The 20,373-nt window shown below is 46.5% G+C and overlaps 1 protein-coding gene across 1 annotated transcript in view; it reads left to right on the top strand.

Annotated features, from left to right (window-relative positions):
* The window catches only part of LOC116501274, a 46,487-nt gene extending 28,149 nt beyond the window's left edge, over positions 1–18,338 (top strand). Inside the window, exons 2-4 of the mRNA XM_032206793.1 lie at positions 15,527–15,733; positions 16,282–16,375; positions 17,465–18,338. Of these exons, the coding sequence (XP_032062684.1) occupies positions 15,527–15,733; positions 16,282–16,375; positions 17,465–18,323 (1,160 nt within the window). The 3' untranslated portion in view covers positions 18,324–18,338. The remainder of the gene's footprint in view (positions 1–15,526; positions 15,734–16,281; positions 16,376–17,464) is intronic.
* Positions 18,339–20,373: the final 2,035 nt, after the last annotated feature.

Here is a 20,373-nt window from a genome sequence, read left to right on the forward strand (position 1 = left end):
ATTATGACCAGGGCTAGAGGGGCCCGGCCTCCAGGCAGGGGGAGGAAAAGGACAATCGAGTTTATTGGACTGTGTCGATTCGATGGCCTGGCACGTCAGACGCAGAAATATAAGGCTTTAGTAGACACCGGTGCAGTGTATTCTAATGCCATCGAGCTATAAAGGGCCAGAGCCCATCTGTATTTATGGAGTGACAGGGGGGATCCCAGCAGTTGACTGTATTGGAGGCTGAAGTGAGTCTGACTGGGAATGAGTGGGAAAAGCACCGTATTGTGACTGGCCTGGATGCTCCGTGCATCCTTGGCATAGACAATCTTAGAAGATATTTCAAGGACCCAAAAGGGTTCCGGTGGGCTTTTGGCATAGCTGCCTTAGAGACAGAGGACACTAAACAGTTTTCTACTTTGCCCGGTCTCTCAGAGGACCCTTCTGTTGTGGGGTTGCTGAGGGTCAAAGAACAGCAAGTGCCAATCGCTAGCACAACTGTGCACTGGCAGCAATATTGCACCAACTGAGACTCCCTGATTCTCATCCATAAGCTAATTCATCAAATTGGAGAGCCAAGGAGTGATCAGCAAGACTCATTCACCTTTCAGTAGTCCCATATGGCCAGTGCGAAAGTCTAATGGTGAGTGGAGGCTAACAGCGGACTATCGTGGCCTGAACGAAGTCACGCCACCACTGAGTGCTGCAGTGCTGGACATGCTAGAACTCCAGTACTGTCGCGTTAAGGGGTGTAGCCGATTAACCATTACGAGTCCCGTCGGATTCAGGGTAGCCGATTAACCGTTATGGGTCCAGTCGGATTCAGGACACTGAACTATCACAATCACAGATTCACCAGCAATGCATAACCGCCCTTAGCACTGAACTTTCATGGTCACGGATTCACCAGTAACATATAACCACCTTTACTCTAGTTGTGTTCAATGAGAACTATCACAGCTAGGAACAATGCAATCAAGTGCAATTTATTACAGCAACAGGTACACAGGTTCTTTGAATTGCCAGCGATAATTTACTGTCTGCAAATGCATGCTAGCATGCATTAAATACACAGGTGCGCAGCCTGGAAATTAACTCATTAAAAGGCACAAAGACTCTGTAGAGATTTCTAAGTTTCTGCAGAGACACATAGTATAATCAAGTGTTCAAATATCAATCAAAGGTGTCCCAATGAGGGGGGGGGAAGAGAGGCTCAGCCTGTCGACTGATCCCAGGAGTCAGGGGGTCCTTGGGATGGTATATTCCCTCGTGATGGTATCTCCCCTGATGGTGGTATCTTCTCTCACATCCCCTCTCTCTTAGGGCAATTTATATTATTTTCTATCTTTTAGGTGGATCTTGAGTGACTCTAGTCAAGCATATCTTAGTTATTATTGGTGAAAAGTTTTCCCATCTCTGTTTAAAGGAATAGACTCTGAGAAATTCAGAGCGCATGCTCAGTGAGGGGTGGTCGCACCTTGGAGGCGGGTAGCTTTTGGGATGGAGGTATGCTTTGATATTATAATGATATTATAATGAATAAAAGTACACTAGGGTACAGCATTTGTCAAAACATAACAGGTCGTTGGCTCGGTAGCAAAAAGCGCGGCTTATTGGTCTCGGTGTGCACAAGAACAATCGAGTCCCCACCTAGTCACATAGCCTATCCATGGTGTCTCCACTCCACTCTGCACTCCGTACTGTTCCTCAGAGTCAGTACACCAGGTTCCCCCAGCGCGATAGCATCTAAGGTTGGAAGCCTAGGGAACGCTCAGGTAATGCAGCTATGCCCTACCCTGAAAGCCTCTTCAGTGCTGTATATTTTATTTAAAATGTGAATATCAGTTTTATTTTCCTAGTTACTTCAGGCAATTACACCATAAGTATGAACTGGAATCAAAGGCAGCCAAGTGGTACACCACAACTGATATCACTAATGCACTTTTCTCCATCCCTCTAGCAGCAGAGTGCAGGCCACAGTTTGCTTTCACTTGGAGGAGTGTCCAATACACCTGGAATCGGCTGCCCCAGGGGTGGAAACACAGCCCTACCATTTGCCATGGACTGATCCAGTCTGCGCTGGAGCAGGGGGAAGCTCCTGAACACCTGCAGTACATCGATGACATTATTGTGTGGGGTGACACAGCAGGGGGAGTTTTCGAGAAAGGGAAGAAAATAGTCCAAATCCTTCTGAAGGCCGGTTTTGCCATAAAACAAAATAAAGTCAAAGGATCTGCACGAGAGATCCAGTTTTTAGGAATAAAATGGCAAGATGGACGCTGTCAAATCCCAATGGATGTGATCAACAAAATAACAGCTATGTCTCCACCAGCTAGCAAAAAAGAAACACAGACTTTCCTAGGTGTCATGGGTTTTGGAGAATGCACATTCCAAATTACAGTCTGATTGTAAACCCGCTCTACCAAGCAACCCGTAAGAAGAATGATTTCAAATTGGGCCCTGAACAACGACAAGCCTTTGAACAAATCAAGCAGGAAATAGTTCATGCAGTAGCCCTTGGGCCAGTCCGAACAGGACCAGATGTAAAGAATGTGCTCTACACCGCAGCCGGGGAGAACGGCCCCACCTGGAGCCTCTGGCAGAAAGAACCTGGGGAAACTCGAGGTCGGCCCCTGGGGTTTTGGAGTCGGGGATACAGAGGATCTGAGGCCCGCTACACTCCAACCGAAAAGGAGATATTGGCAGCATATGAAGGAGTTTGATCTACTTTGGAGGTGGTCGGTACTGAAGCACAGCTCCTCCTAGCACCCTGACTGCCGGTACTAGGCTGGATGTTCAAAGGAAGTGTCCCCTCTACACATCATGCAACTGATGCTACATGGAACAAGTGGGTTGCACTCAGCAGGCTCGAATAGGAAACCCCAGTCACCCAGGAATCTTGGAAGTGATTATGGACTGGCCAGAAGGCAAATACTTTGGGATATCATCAGAGGAGGAGGTGGTCCGTGCTGAAGAAGCCCCACTGTACAACAAGTTACCAGAGAATGAGAAGAAATATGCCCTGTTCACTGATGGGTCCTGTCGTATTGTGGGAAAGCATCGGAGATGGAAGGCTGCTGTATGGAGTCCTACACGACAAGTTGCAGAAGCTGCTGAGTCTCTATCTCAACCCACAGGCTTTAATTTCTTTCTGATTCTCTCCCCCATCCCAGAGAGGGAGCAGGGAGGGTGAGCGAACGGCTGTGTGGTGCTTGGCTGCCGAAAGGGTTAAACCACAAGTTGGAAGAAAGAAACAAAAATAATCTCTCCTTATCCAAACTTATTTTTTTTTTTATTTCAGTAGATAATTAAGCTTAATTAAGAACTGACATGGAAAACCGTACTCAGTTTCTCCAGCATAGCTCAAGCATACACCAAGCAAGGCGGGCAGCCTGGCACTAAATCACACTAATGGAAGGAGCCAGAGCTGAATTTATGGCAGGGCCATGGAATGATGATACAGAGCCTCCTGCCACCACTCACCCTACCTGTAGGATAACTCAGCCACGTGCTCCTCAAATGATGAATGAAGTGTGATGTGCTGGATGGTTTGCTGCCCAGATCAAGGATATGGGAAGTACTGTGCGATACATCAGAAGTTTCTTTTAGGTAAGTCTTTTAAGAGTCTTCTTAGATACATTTTGGGGTTTTCAGTAGCCCACCCTCCCCAGCAGCATTCAGCAGGTACCAGTTTGCAATAATTTGAAATGAATAGTAAGAAGTGCACCATATATATTTTATGGCCTCTGTTGGAAAGGGAAATCTTTCTATTAAATATCATAAAGCAAATTATTTAGAAACAGCTTCCAAGTAGGTTAAAGCAGAAGTTTGAGATGAAACAGAAGCACGGCTTTTCCAATGTCTCAAAATCATACCCCTTCCCCCCCCCCCCAAAAAAAAAAAAAAAGCAAAAAAAAAAAAGCAAAAAAAAGCAGTCCTTCCTAATGATACTGCTTTCTCTTGCTGAAATCCTGGGACATGGCTGAAATCTGCTGCTTTATTTCCAGGTCTCTATTTTCTGGAAAGCAGAAGAAAGGCATATGGAACCCCTCTGCATGGCACCTCTTATAAGCATGTGATGGGTGGCATGGCAGGGACAGAGGGGGTGCTGCTCCCGAGGGCCACTCAGGTGTACGTGGCTGCTGCCAGTCCTGCAGGTCTCAGGGTCCAGCGGGGTGGACGATGACCCAGAACATTTTCCCAATTGTTTTGCAGCAGTGTATTCACAAACACTACCTTTCCCCCTTGGGGAGAACCCACAGCAGAAAGAATCAGGCACAAACATTTCAGCTGGAAGCCGAGTATAGTTTGCAGAAAAAGGGGTTGCAGAAAAGACCAGCCTTTCTGCCAAGAAAAATGAATAACAATCAGAATAAAAGTAAGCCTTCAGAAAAATAAAAATCATAGGGGCTGTGAGAAAAGCAAAGCTCATCTCCCTGTTATGCTTCCACAAGGTAAACACTTCATCAAACTGAGTCCCCAAGTGCTGTTGCTCTGAATAGCTTCAGTTCTGCACAGCAAAATGCTGACAGCATCAACTTCTAGGGCCAAAAGGCAGCAATGTGATGACTCAGAGCAAGCCATACAGCTGCAGGACTGGACCGTTTTGCCCTAAAATACTTCTATGTTGCAGGAAGAACGGCCGAAAGCATGACAGACACTAGTATGGTCAGATCATGCTCCATTTTATTACCCGGATAGCCTAGCTTTTATAGTATTATATTATTTGGGTAACAAAATGGAGCATGATCTGACCATACTAGTGTCTGTCGTGCTTTCGGCCGTTCTTCCTGCAACAGCCGCTCTAGCTGCAACACCAAGCAATTCAACATTATCATTGGAATCCGGTGCAAGCAATGCCCATTTATGTCTGGTGATCTCATGCAACTGCGACAAGCTAGGAGCAAATATAGAGAGTTTATCTAAGTAACATGGACTTCCGATAGCATTTGCAGGGATACCTTGCCAGGCCCTATCCCCACAAATCAGAAAAACATCAGGAGGTAAGGCCATAGCTGTACGATTGTTCCAAATGCTATAGTTGTTACCCCTTGTCTCCATGCCATAAGCCCCTAAACCCTGCCTAGCAGTGTCATTGTAATCACAGGTGTTACTTGTATTTCTGTACCCATATGGCCCTTTCCAAGTTCCTGTAGCAGGATCTCGGTAATTCATTCTTATTTGTGGTAACACATTTGGTGCTGCTATATTTATTGTCTGAAAATGAATACTCGCAGGAGGGTCTTCTCGGTCACTAGTCAAATATGAGTGATTCAAGACAACCAATGCCTCGGACAATTGTTCATCGATGTTCTTGATCCCTTTTAGTCTCACTAATTGTTCCTTTAAAACCTGATGTGATCGTTCAACCATCACTTGGCCCGTGGGAGAATATGGAGCACTCATTTTTGGCTGAATCAGTAGGAAAATCCATTCCAGAACTCGAAAATGCTGCCCTATCATTCCACCCTTGCCATCACCTGTGTCACTTATAATACTCCTATTACCCGTGCTGTTAGTGTCAGTGGCATCCTCCTGATACCGTTTCTGTCTTTGTCGCCCCTTACTCTCCCCCTTTTCTTTTTGCCACTGACCAATCACCGCAAACGGATGAGACACATGATTGCTAATTAGGAAAGAGAGTGCAACGTCTGCTATACGGCTGCAGGCAGTGCCGGCTGCAACCTTAGAAGCTATTTGTGAAAGAGCCTGCCGGTGGTCATTTGGTAGTGTAATCTGCGGCTCTGCAGTCCTGCACCGCAATAAAGGTAGTAATATAGCTAAGCCGTCATTAGTAATCCGTACAATGTGGCAACCCCACTGAATATTATCCAGGAACATTTGTACATTTATCAAATTATGTAACACCATAGTTATATCACCTATCTGGGGACGAATAGTAGAGTCTGATATTTTCCATCCCAAGTATAGCCATGGCTGTTTCTGTTGAACCTTCTCTGGGGCTATCTTCGACCCTTTTGCTTCCAAAGTATCCCAAATAAACTTTAAATCCGAATCCTGGAAGCATTCTGGCCTACCAAACCGAATGTTATCCATATAATGGTAAATAATTACGTCACACCATGCTGTCCGAATTGGTTGTAGTGCCCAGGCCACATACAATTGACATAATGTAGGGGAATCCCTCATCCCCTGCGGAAGCACTAGCCATTCATAGCGCTTTTTTTTTTTTTTTTTTTTTTTTTTGTTAATGGAGGGTACCGTAAAAGCAAATCTCTGGCAGTCCTGTGCCACCACATCTGGTTGCCTGGACTGATCGATAAATTTAGCATATGGTTCCCCAGGGGCCTGTTCTACAGATGCAAATGGAGGTGCTTTCTTTTCCCCTGGTAGACTAAGAAGAACCCTCAGTGCGAGCTGCACAGCTGTTTGGTGAGTAATCGCAGGGAACTGCAACTGAATCTGGGTATTGAGATAAGGACCTGTTGCCTTTAACATCTCTGCAGTAATCCCATACAGAGGGTCCCCCGGTTGACGCAGTCGACCCGCTTCCCCCTGTGGTAACTGCAACCATTCCCTTTCAAACAATAACAATGGGGAAGGAGTTAACAATAAGCGCGCCAGGTTTCGACAGTCAAGTGGAAACATTGGTTTTGCCTGAAAAATCCATTGAATTATCTGTTGAGCTGCCTGGGATTGTAATCCATAGTCCAAAACCATTTTTCAAGATTGTTGTAGAAGCTTGCAGTCATGCGGCTGCCACAACCTGGTGCCTTGCACAGGGTCGATAATAATAGGGCAGGCCAAGGATGTAGCATGCCTATGCCCCTCTATGAAAGCATCACGTATGACGTCGGAGCACCTGTCCCTTCTTGGACAGATGGAACCTGCTGTAACAGTCGATATTGATACAGCCAGGGGTGGCCCAGCAGTCTGGAGGGTGCGCTCAAGCATGCTCATTATTTCTCCTGAGGAAGTGGAATACAGGTGGTGGGAACGGAACATGGCACTCAGATCATCAGAGGAGCCGGCTCCGTCCAAAGACATTTGTTGCAAGGCGCTCACAGTGCAATGGTTTCCCTCTAGTGAAGACCGGAAAGTCAAAGCCTCAAGGGTTTTTGTGGGCTCAGCTGGAGGGTGCAGAGACACAGGATCAGAGCACCCTAAGATGTGTTCAGAGCTTATGGTTGAAAATAGGTCTTTTTCTGCAGAGAGATTCCAGCTTGATGGGTCAGACATGAGCTTCAGTGTGTTCTGAGAAAGCAGAGATTTGTCCTCTCCATCCTCAGTGAAGGTGTCATTGGCAAGGACGATGCTTGTTGTAGAGAAGACACGTTTGGTAGGTCTTGTTTGACATAGCTGCCTGAAACCAGGTGCAAGAAGCATAGATTTCTGGTCTATCTTCTCAGGTAAAGAAGTCTGTGGTGCTCTGGACTTCAGAGAATTACAGCTCCAAAGAGATTTAAAGGGAGAAATGCTGGTCATACCTTGCAATGTATCCTGAAGGGCTTCAATTTGCTCTGTCAGCCTCTGATTACAGTTTTTCAGGTGGTAGTTTTCTAGCTCAAGCTCTCTCAACTTAAATGTTACCCACTCTTTGATCTTAGCAGCTTTCTCTTGAGCAATTTTGAGTTCCTCAGTCCTCAGCTGTTTCTTTTTTGCTAGCTGAGTCTGCAGTCTGTTAATCAGGTCTTGTTTTCCTTGCACTGTACCCATCAGCTCCTTCAGTGAAGGTCGATTTTCGCAAGCTGCTGCTGCACCTCTCATTGGTGAAGCATCCCGAGTGGATTTATTGCTGCCTGGCAGCAGCACAGATGCTGGCAGCACAGCTTTATCAAGATTTTCCAGTGCGGGGGGTGGGGAGGGCAGCCCCCACTCCCCATCAGCACTCTGCTCAGATAGTCCCTCAGTTATTTCTGCCGCTGATTGATTTATTGGAGAGGCCATACCCCGAACCGGGGTGGGTGGAGGAACCGATGATAAAGATCGTGACACCCACATTCCTGAGGTCTCAGGTTTCATACTCGGCGGTCTGTCAGTCCCAGACAGTACTGAGAAAGCTTGTGCCGCTGCCATAGCCAGCTGCCATTCGGTTTTCATACTGCACAGTGTGTTAAGCACTGCAAGCCAGGTCATACATAAATCTTTATCAAACTTTCCGCTTGTGATGGTTGCATCCCGTAAATGATCTCCTACGAGCCGCCACTCATCTGGGCTAAAAATTAGAAGGATTTCCTTTAGAAAACCCTCCTTCTGGGCCCAGTGTACCAAGGATTTGATCTTTTTTACATTGTAAGATACGCCCCTCATAGAGAGAATGCTAGAGAGAAGCTGCACAGCCGCTTCCTCCATGGTTACGTCAGACGGGCTGCAGGGTCGTGATCTCCACCCCTCTGCTATGTGCCAACTCGCCACACGGTGGCGGTCGTCTGCCGTTGTGAACTGACGCCTCCGATCTCCCGTAGCAACTCGATCCCGGATGTCCCGCGTCTCACCGCGATTACTTCACTTCTCCGCGTCTCACCGCAATTCCTTTGTTCTCGCGTCTCACCGCAATCCGTATCAATCAATCAATCAATCTCTGCGTCTCACCACGATCTTTATCAGTCAATCGATCTCCGCGTCTCACTGTGTTCTCTGTATCAATCAATCAATCTTGATTAAGGAGGCATTGGGGAGGCATTGGGGAGGCAAGGACAATCCCCAGACATGGACTGTATATCTCGAAACAAGACACTGGAACTCATGATAAGGAAGCGGCAGACGGACAGAGAAACAAATGTAAGGACTATAAATCTCAAAACTGGACACTGGAATTCATTATAATGATACAACAAACGGAAGAATTAGCAACAACCAGCTCTTGCAATTAAGAAACATGCCAATTCAGCAGATTCCTGACCAAAGGTGAAAAGTACACTGTGAGGAAGACTCGGGGTCTTCCTCCCAAAGACCCCTGCCCACATCCCAAAGACCCCTGCCCACAATTCTTGGAAGGCTCTACGCAGGCGCAAGGTGCCAAAAGGCTAATTAGCATGAGAAGCGAGGGAAGGCGGGGATAGGTAATGCATATGTATAGGTGCTTGTAGAATATTGATAGATTGATTGTATAAATTCAAGACTACTTTCTGCTTTGGGTATGCACGATAGGTGGAGAGATCCCCCGTGCATCCAGCGCTGTTGAGGGATTTTTGAAACAGCAAGAATCCCATGGCTTGCTGTAGCTGAGCAAACCAAGCTACCAGGGCAACTATGAGAAGTTCCCATGACAGTGTTCCCACATCGCCCAATTGAGGAATTCAGCAAAATATTGTTGCCAGTAGCTGGCTTCAAGGACAAGGTCTATGTGACTGCTAATCACAAGGGGGTTGTCTTCTTGCAGGTGGGGTTGTTTTCTTGTAGTTGTTTGTCTGAGTGCTTTTGACCAATAATCTTGTGTGAAACACTGTCCGCCCCTGTTAAGTTCACTATAAAAGTTAGGCTATTCGGGCAATAAAATGGAGCATGATCTGACTCTACTGGTGTCTGTCGTGCTTTCGGCCGTGCTTCCTGCAACACAGCGCTGCAATAAAGAATATACCACTTAAAGGAATTTAAGAATTTAGGAATTTAAGACAGCACTGAGAAAGCTTGTGCCGCTGCCATAGACAGCTGCAGTTTGGTTTTCATACCACACAGCGCATTAATCACTGTGTACCAACTCGCCACACGGTGGCGGTCTTCTGCCGTTTCCACGAACGCCTCCAATCTGTTTCAAAAATGTTTCAAAAATCCCTCAACACGGGTGATGCAGTTCCTCTGCTGCAGTTTTGGGTACCACGTGTGGGCTGGGTAATTGAAGACAAGGCTCCCTGCGTAGAGGTGTTTGCTGAGGGGATGTTTTACTTGATGCTGTCACAGCAGAGTGGGTGTCTGGGCAAGCATGTTCAGCTAGGCTTGAATCCTTTGTGTATTTAGTTGGTAACAAGCAGCAGCCCTGTTTGCTCTGAGAGAAATGTAGCAGAGGTGCTGCTGCTGGAAAAATCTTAGTGAGAAGCTTGGCTGAGTCACACAGGCAGCCGGAGCTCTGGGCTCTGCTCCCCACCACAGAGACCTCACACCTAGGCTACCAGTGTGTCCCAGTATCAGAGGCATCCCCCTTCCAAGACCCCAGGCAATCCTACACTGATCTGTCTGCTAGTGTTTTAAGGCCAACATTCAGTTCTGGTCAGTGGGAAAATTGACTGCGAATATTCATATTTAAAAGCAAAGAGAGTTCACATTAGGATGTGTGACCAAAAATCTCAAAAGGGACCTAGGCAGCCTCAAGCCCTCAAAAGAGGGATGCTATGAATAAGCAGTTCCCACACCTCCTTGTGAAGCATCTCTGTGCTTGAGAAACAGGAGAAAAACAGCAAGCGACTTGCTTTTTATAATTTCCTGCCTTTTTCCATTCGTTGTCTCATGTTTTTTCCTGCAGGACTTCAGCCCAAAAAAGGGGGAGCAAGGGCAAAAGCAGTGCTGTACTGCTGTATTGCAGGCTTTGCTGATAGACACTCCTTCCCTGTAAAAGAGGCTTGGCTTGCAACCAGGAACCTGCACTGTTTTTTTCCTAGGAAACATGAAAGTGAAACAGAGATTTGATGAATATATAACTCTTGGCAAGCTATTCACAGTGGGGTTTGTACTATATCTGCTAGTGCAACTCCCAGCTTTTTCTGTGGTAATACACTTAGAACAGAAAAATACCCTTCCAAGTGTACTGGTTTCAGTTAGAACAGAGTTAATTTTCTTCCTAGTAGCTGGTGGAATGCTGTGTTTTGGCTTAGGATGAGAAGAGTGCTGATAACACCCCGATGTTTTAATTGTTGCAGAGCAATGCTTATACTAAGCCAGGGACGTCTCAGCTTCTTGCTCTGTCCTGCCAACGGGCAGGCTGGGGGTGCAGCAAGAGCTGGGAGGGGACAGACCCAGGACAGCTGACCCAAACTGGCCAAAGGGGTATTCCATACCATCTGACGTCATGTTGAACAATATATAGGGGTGGCTAGCCGGGGGAGGGGGCCGGACTGCTCGGGGTTAGGCTGGGCATCGGTCAGCGGGTGGTGAGCAATTGCATTGTGCATCACTTGTTTGTACATATTATTAGTAGTAGTACTATTATCATCATTGTACTATTATTTTTATTGTTATTATTATTATTGTTATTATTATTTTCCTGTCTTATTAAACTGTCTTTATCTCAACCCACAGGCTTCACTTTCCATTTCTCTCCCCCGTCCCAGAGAGGGAGGGGGGAGGGTGAGCGAACAGCTGTGTGGTGTTTAGCTGCCAGCCGGGTTAAACCACGACAGTCCTTTTGGCGGCCAACGTGGGGCCCGAAAGGTTGAGATAATGACAGATCTGACCAGAGTGTGTTAAACTAAAATTGGTGTAAGTATTAGACCTGCTTAATAGTCACTTGTCATAATGCTGATTGCTTTAATCTCAACTCTGCTGCGCCTGTTTTCCAAATTAAGTATTATAGTACATTATTTTCCGTATTTGCTCTCTGTCATGTTGTTTATACTCTCCGGGCCCTGGTTTCAGATCATTATGGTACTGAGTGTTTTAGCAATGGCTTATGAGACGGTGAGATCATGACTCTAACTTGGTATTTGTACTCAGTAACATCGATGACTCTATACTTTGGAAACTGTATCTCAGAAACTATTAGCAATTATACCTGTTGCCATTTTTCATCAGGGAGTCAATGTGTGGAGGGGAAAGGGGAAGATATTTTTCCTTCCTCGTTCACTCTCCCTTTCTCCTTCACCACCCCCTTATCCTCCTTGATCACTCTCCCTTTCTCCTTCACCACCCTCTTATCCTCCAAGCTTGTTACAATAGTTCTCCAATATACTGAATATCCTTGGGATACTCAGACCAGCATAGTCTTGTTGTTATGCCTCCTGAATGCACTTCAGATTCTGCTTAAAGTTAAACAACTACTTAGGAATCTCATCCAGAGATCTGCCCGGAGGCAGGATAGTTGTGGGTGGCAGGGAGTATGGGAGGATATGGGCAGGCATCTAGAGCAGTTGGCACCCCCAGTGTTTTGGAAATTCACCCCTGAACAACTACAAAATCCTCAAAAACTGGCAGAATGCTTGAAAAAAAGGTGTCATGACTCTGGCAGTTCCAAAGTAACACAAATCATTGTAACATGCTGGGGCCTGGCTCATGCCTATCGAGCTGCCATGGATACTGCTACCAACTTAGTGACAGACCCTGCGGCCACTCCAAGCCCTGTGACAGATACAACGGCCACTGTGACCCCAATGGTGGACTCTGCAGCGTTTCCAGTTCCAGCTCCTGCAGCTGCTTCAGCTCCTGCAGCCGCTCCAGCTCCTGTAGCTGGGTCACGGAAATGAGCTGTAGCATTGCAAGTTGACCCTGCAGAGGGTATTCCAACCCCTGTGGCAGACCCTGTAGCTGGGTCAGAGAAACGAGCTGTAGCAGTGCAAGTCGTCCCTGTAGAGAAGGTGAAAAAATGGTATAGAGATTCAGGTCGTATAGAACGCAGAGAGTCTTCTGCCAAATCTAGGTATAGAGATGACGATGCTGGGCCATCAGGGATTCAGGAGGAGGAAGATGAGGATGCTGAAAAATCAACAGTAACTACCCGAAACCTATACGAGTGTGAGCTACTAGATGGGCGAAAAGATTTTGGTCGTTGTATAGGTGAGTAGCTTGTCACCTGGCTGCTCCGGTGCTGGGACACTGGAGCCAAGTGTGTGGAATTAGATGGCAGGGAAGCCAGGCGGCTGGGATCCCTTGCAAGGGATGCAGGCATTGACAAAGTAATTGCAGATGGAGCACAATCTCACAGCCTCTGGAGGCATCTCCTCTCAGCTGTGAGGGAAAGGTATCCCTTCAAGGAAGAACTTGTATGTCTACCAGGCAAGTGGACCACTATGGAGAAGGGAATCCAGTACCTGAGGGAATTAGCCGTACGGGAAGTGATTTATGAGAATCCAGACCTCAGACAAACATCCAAAGATCCAGATGAAGTCAGGTGTACACGACCCATGTGGCGGAAGTTTGTACGGAGTGCACCTTCATCATATGCCAGCTCATTGGCAATAATGGCCTGGAAAGAGGATGAGGAACCCACAGTGGATGAAGTGGCTAAACAACTCCGGCAGTACGAAGAAAGTCTCTCCTCTTCCTTACAGGCCTGCGTCTCAGCTGTGGAGAAACTTTCTGAAGAGTTCAACCAACCTGAAGAGAGAATCTATCTTCCTCCCCACCTGTACAAACTAGTGTCCACCAACCAAAAGAGAACACTTGGGAGAAACTTTCTGAAAAGGTTCACCAACTTGAAGAGAGTTTATTTTCCTCCCCACCTGCACAAAGCAGGGTATCAGCTATCAGGGGTAAGCGTTCATCTGCACAAGGAAGACAATATGGTGGGTACTCACCCCATACCACCCTGTGATTTTACTTACGAGACCGTGGAGAGGACATGAGAAAATGGGATGGAAAATCTACCGCGACCCTAGAGGCACGAGTACGTGAGTTGCAAAAGAAAACAATCGGGAAAAAGGGATTCTCTGAAAAGTTTGCTGCTCCAACTTCCAGCAGACAGTCCTTCAAACACAGAAACGAAGAAGATTCTGACCAGGATTAGGGGGGCCCTGCCTCCAGCCAGGGGGAGGAAAGGGACAATTGAGTTTATTGGACCGTGTGGATTCGATGGCCTGGCACGTGAGACGCACAGAAGTATAAGGCTTTAGTAGACACCGGTGCACAATGTACTGTAATGCCATCGAGCTATAAAGGGCCAGAGCCCATCAGTATTTATGGAGTGACAGGGGGATCTCAGCAGTTGACTGTATTGGAGTCTGAAGTGAGTCTGACTGGGAATGAGTGGCAAAAGCACCGTATTGTGACTGGCCCGGATGCTCCGTGCATCCTTGGCATAGACCATCTTAGAAGAGGATACTTCAAGGACCCAAAAGGGTTCCGGTGGGCTTTTGGTATAGCTGCCTTAGAGACAGAGGACATTAAACAGTTGTCTACCTTGCCTGGTCTCTCAGAGGACCCCTCTGTTGTGGGGTTGCTGAGGGTCGAAGAACAGCAAGTGCCAATCGCTACCACAACTGTGCACCGGCGGCAATATCGCACAAACCGGGACTCCCTGATTCCCATCCATAAGCTAATTCGTCAATTGGAGAGCCAAGGAGTGATCAGCAAGACTCATTCACCTTTCAATAGTCCCATATGGCCAGTGCGAAAGTCTAATGGTGAGTGGAGACTAACAGTGGACTATCGTGGCCTGAACGAAGTCACGCCACCACTGAGTGCTGCAGTGCCGGACATGCTAGAACTCCTGTACAAACTTGAATCGAAGGCAGCCAAGTGGTACGCCACAATTGATATCGCTAATGCATTTTTCTCCATCCCTCTAGCAGCAGAGTGCAGGCCACAATTTGCCTTCACTTGGAGGGGAGTCCAATATACTTGGAATCGGCTGCCCCAGGGGTGGAAACACAGCCCTACCATTTGCCATAGACTGATCCAGTCTGCGCTAGAGCAGGGGGAAGCTCCTGAACACCTGCAGTACATCGATGACATCATTGTGTGGGGTGACACAGCAGAGGAAGTTTTCGAGAAAGGGAAGAAAATAGTCCAAATCCTTCTGAAAGCCGGTTTTGCCATAAAACAAAATAAAGTCAAAGGACCTGCATGAGAGATCCAGTTTTTAGGAATAAAATGGCAAGATGGACGTCGTCAAATCCCAATGGATGTGATCAACAAAATAACAGCTATGTCTCCACCAACTAACAAAAAAGAAACACAGACTTTCCTAGGTGTTGTGGGGTTTTGGAGAACGCACATCCCAAATTACAGTCTGATTGTAAACCCGCTCTACCAAGTAACCCGTAAGAAGAATGAGTTTGAATGGGGCCCTGAACAACGACAAGCCTTTGAACAAATCAAGCAGGACATAGTCCATGCAGTAGCCCTTGGGCCAGTTCGAACAGGACCAGATGTAAAGAATGTGCTCTACACCGCAGCCGGGGAGAACGGCCCCACCTGGAGCCTCTGGCAGAAAGAACCTGGGGAAACTCGAGGTCGGCCCCTGGGGTTTTGGAGTCGGGGATACAGAGGATATGAGGCCCGCTATACTCCAACTGAAAAGGAGATATTGGCAGCATATGAAGGAGTTCGATCTGTGGAGGAATGGTTAAGTGAAATAGGACACGTGAATGTTGGGCAGTTAAGAGGCAATGGGCTAGTGAAGTACCGTACTCAACTCACATGAGTCTGGCAGGTACACAGCTGGCTGAGAGCCAATCAGGCTCAAGGACACGATGCCCTTGAGCGATTGGGAAAGTCCCTAAGGCGGGATGGTAGCTAAAAGAAGGAGGAACAAACTGAAAAGACAGGGAAATGTTAGCCAATCCTGAGCTTAGTTTTTGCAATATGTATGAGTTGATTATGTTCGAACTAGATAAAAGGCGACTGAACTATCCATTAAAATTGAAGTTCATTGTTCACTCATATTGAGCGTCTGTGTCTTCCTTCCGTCGACAACAAATTGGCTCCCGAACAGGGACCGGTCTGAACGGGATTTGGACACTGCTGGCAGTGATCCTGGGCCACGTGTTGGACGGAATAAGGGAGGATCCGGTCCTGCAACGCAGCCCAGGAGGTGGAAGGGACAAGAATCCCCGCACCCGCGTCGGGAAGGTGAAAGGGACGTGGAGTCCCCGCACCCGGGAGAGGATCCCGCCGGTCACGCGTCGTCGACGTCTGAAAGGTGAAAGGGACAGGAGTCCCCGCACCCGCAGCTCGGAAGGTGGAAGGGAGTTCCCACACTCGGGATGAGCCTATAAAGGGTCCCGCCGGAAAAGCGCCGCTGAGGTCTTTGCAAAGGCTGCAACTGTATATATAAAGGTATGAAAGATAAGTGGCATATAATTTGCTCAGATGCTTTTTAGAAAAGCGGAGCATTTTAGATATAGATTGTAAAAAAGAATTACCAGGGTTATTAGCATATGCAGTAGCGCAGGGTTGTTTTACAAATCCCGATACAGTTTTTTGAACAAACAGAGTGGTGTAAATTTGGGGACAAATCGTTTGATGATGTTATTAATGATAGTAAGTCTGCTAAAAAAATTAATGAAGCCATGGAGAGCAGTGGCTAATGCATTAGCCATACATAAAGCTGAACAAAGAATTGCCGCTGCTGCAACAGAGCGGTTAGGACCACCAGGAAGGGTTAATAAGGTTAATCCACAGCAAATAAATATGGAAGGAACAGATTGCCCGTTGCCACCTTCCGTTAGAACTTTTACTATTACACAGGGAGTCTCGGGAAATTCAGAGGTGCCTGTGACAATGTCCTCTGTAGCAGAGGAGAAGCTTTCACTACCAGCAGCTCCAACCGCTCCAATAGAAAGTGAGGAAGGAGCAAGTGGAAGGACCAGTGCTAGCCTATTTCTATCGAATACAAATCCCTTCACAATGGGGGAGCAGGGGAGAGAAGGTCTATGGAGGCAAATAGCAAATGAGGCACTGCGTGAAGGGAATTATGAAACGGCAACACAGTTAACACAAGCTTTTCCGGTAGTATACTCGCCACCAGATGCACAGGGGAATGTGACGGTTAATATGACAAATTTAGACTGGAAACTATTAACTCAATTACGATCTACTGTAAATGATTCTGGTTTAAAGGGGGAACCTACTCGGCAAATATTAGATTATATTTGGGGAACTAATATATTGCTCCCCGGGGACATACGTAGTATAATGAAGCTGATCCTAACACAACATCAACAGCTTCTTTTTAATGCACATTGGCAAAGTGTTTGTCAAGAGGCAGTAGCTATGATAAGGGCACCTGGAGATCCGTTACATGGTGTCACGTTGGAGGAATTGATGGGACTCGGACCATATTATAGATTAGAAGCACAAGCGTTGCTGGGTCCAGACAAAGCTAAAGAATCAATGAGATTGGCTCGGAGAGCCTTGGACCAAATTAGAGAGCCAGGGGGGATACCATCCTATATGGGCATCAAGCAAGGAAGGGAGGAACCATTTGGGTTGTTTATTGATCGAGTAGCAAACGCAATACAAGCGGCTGGAGTACCTGATTATCTAAAGGGCACTATTCTAAAGCAGTGTGCAATTCAAAACAGCAACCCTTCAACTCGTAGTATATTAGCTACATTACCGGGAACTTGGACAATTGAGGAGGGTTTAGAAAGGATGGCTCAGGTACCCGTGGGTCCGCAGGCTATGTTGGTAGAAGTAATAAAACAGCTAGGGGATAGTATGAAAGAACAGGCACAGGTATTAAGAGAGACTGCGCAGCAAACGCAGAATCAAGCACTCGCTGCCCTTGCTCCTTTGCAAATGCCCGGAGGCCGAGGGTATTCACCGCGACCGCGTTGTTTTCGCTGTGGGATCATGGGACATATGAGACGAGAGTGCAAAACGAAATCAGTGTGGTGTCAGAACTGCCAATCCAATATGCATAACACAGCGACCTGTCGACATGGTGCGTCGGGAAACGGCTGGAGCAGCGGGAAGGACCGCCCCGCGACGACACAAAAAGCGGCATTTACGACAGTAGCCGGAACGGCTCTGTCACCAATGTCTGCAAAGAATCCCTTTACCTCCGACCAGCCACCAGAGGGAGCCTCGGCTTGGATTTGGCAACAGCAGTAGATGTAATGCTATTGGACTCTAAACCCACCAGGGTAAAGACAGGAGTTATGGGACCAGTTACTATTAATGGTGATCCTGTGGGAGCTTTATTGATCGGAAGATCGTCTGCTACCCTGAATGGATTACAAATATTGGTTGGACTTATAGATAAAGACTATTTTGGGGAAATACAGATTATGGTTTCTGCAATGTTTCCTCCAATGCATGTACCAAAGGATACAAAGATAGCTCAATTAATTCCGTTGCCACACTTGGCGGCATCTCTACCACCGATGGTCAATAAGGACCGAGGACTCAGAGCATTTGGCTCCACAGGAAAAGTAGCGTTATTAACGCTTGGCATGCAGCAGAGACCACGACAGAAAATCACAGTATGTTTAAAGGATGAGAAACTGCAAATTGAGGCATTGTTGGACACTGGCGCAGATGTGACAATAATCAGTGCGCAAACTTGGCCACCGCATTGGCCTACATTCGAATCCAGTACCACTGTAGCAGGAGTAGGAGGTATGACTATTGCTCGTCGATCACCAGTACTGCAATGGACAATAGGTGACAAAGTTGTAAAATGCAGTGTATCTGTCTTACCGTTGCCAGATGGAGTACAAGCACTGATAGGGAGAGACATTCTTGCTCAGATGGGAATGGTTCTTACGTCAGACCACCATTTATAGGTATGGCCATTGCTTGGACTTTCCCAATCCCACTAAAATGGAAAACTGATGAACCTGTGTGGGTTGAGCAGTGGCCGCTAAAACGGGAAAGTCTAATACATGCTCACGGACTAGTACAAGAGCAGTGTCAACAAGGGCACCTAAGACTGTCAACAAGCCCTTGGAACACTCCAATTTTTGTGATTCCCAAGAAATCGGGGAAATATCGTTTACTTCACGACCTGCGAGCGGTTAATAATCAAATGTGTGCCATGGGAGCACTGCAACCTTGTCTACCTAATCCTGCTATGATACCAGAGGGTTGGCATTTATTGATTGTGGATCTGAAAGACTGTTTTTTCACAATAGCCCTCCATGAAAATGACAAACAGAGGTTTGCCTTTACTCTCCCGGCAATAAATCGTGAAGGTCCGGATCAAAGATTTGAATGGACTGTATTACCCCAGGGAATGCGTAATTCACCTATGTTATGTCAGTTTTATGTTGACGCAGCTCTGCAACCGATTCGACGAAAATGGCCAGAGACAATAATCTATCATTACATGGATGATATTTTGTTAGCCCAGAAGGAACCGTTTTCTCTACAACAGAAAAATGACTTAACACTGACCTTAAAACAAATGGGACTCGTACTTGCACCGGAAAAGGTTCAGGAGACAAGTCCCTGGAAGTTTTTGGGTTGGAAAATTACAGATTCCACCATTCAGCCTCAAAAACTTACAATCCAATCAGACATCAAAACTCTTAATGATGTTCAAAAACTGCTGGGAGATTTACAATGGATCAGGCCAGTAGTCGGGATTCCGAATGAACTATTAAATCCCCTTCGGCCGTTATTAAAAGGAACTGATCCTGCTTCAAAAGTGACACTATCGGAAAAACAACAAGAAATATTACAACAAATCGCATCATTGATCACAACGAGTGTCACGCATCGACATATATCTGACAGGCCACTCGATCTTACCATTCTATGTGGCTCACAATACCTGATGGGTGCCATAACACAGCAAAAAATAAAAACGGGGGAGAAGGGAGGAGAAACTGTGGTATTAGAGTGGATAGCTCCTCCGTTACAACCTCGACGAACAATTCAAGAAAAAATTGCAACATTAGCAGAATTAGTAAAGAAGGGGAGGAATCGAATATTGCAGGTGGATGGGGTTCCTCCAAATATGATCTGGTTACCCATGAAGCCAGGCGATTTGGAATGGTATATACAAAACTCTGAAGAGTTACAAGCTGCACTACTACAGGATGGCGCTACTATAGTAGCAAAAACGTTACAATCAACTGCTCTGACATGGATGGAAAACCAGGGATGGATAACTAAGCCAAAACGATCATCTATCCCACTTAAGAATGCAGTGACAGTTTTCACTGATGCAGGAAAACGTTCTCGAACTGCTGCAGTGACTTGGAAGGATGAGCATGGTTGGAAACATCAAATTTTACAAGCCCAAGATAAAGACTCATTACAGACACTAGAACTTCTTGCAGTAGTATGGGCATTTATAAAATGGAAAGATATTCTGTTAAATGTGGTATCTGATTCCTTATATGTAGTAGGCATAGCAAATCGTATAGAAGACTCAGGCTTGAGAGACTTAAAAAATGAACAGCTGTCAGAATTAATAATCAGTCTACAGATCGCCATAGCTCAAAGAAGTGAACCGTACGCAGTAATACACATAAGGAGTCATCAGTGGGAAGAAGGCCTGGGAGAAGGCAACGCTCGAGCGGACCGACTAGTCGCCGCAACAGCTACTGAAGCACCACTGTCACCCTTTTGCAGAGCTCGAGAGGCTCATGCTATTTTTCACCAGAACGCTAAGGGACTTGCGCGGGCTTACAAACTGTCTAGAGCTGATGCGCAGGCGATAGTAAAAGCTTGCCCAATGTGTAGTCATTACAATTCGGGAGTGGGAATCGGAATCGGAACAAACCCGAGAGGGATTAAAACCAACAAAGTGTGGCAAATGGACATCACTCATGTCACAGCATTTGGCAGATTGAGATATCTGCATGTAACGATAGACACTTATAGTCA

This window comes from Aythya fuligula, chromosome W (genome assembly GCF_009819795.1).
Source record: "Aythya fuligula isolate bAytFul2 chromosome W, bAytFul2.pri, whole genome shotgun sequence".
Taxonomy (NCBI): domain Eukaryota; kingdom Metazoa; phylum Chordata; class Aves; order Anseriformes; family Anatidae; genus Aythya; species Aythya fuligula.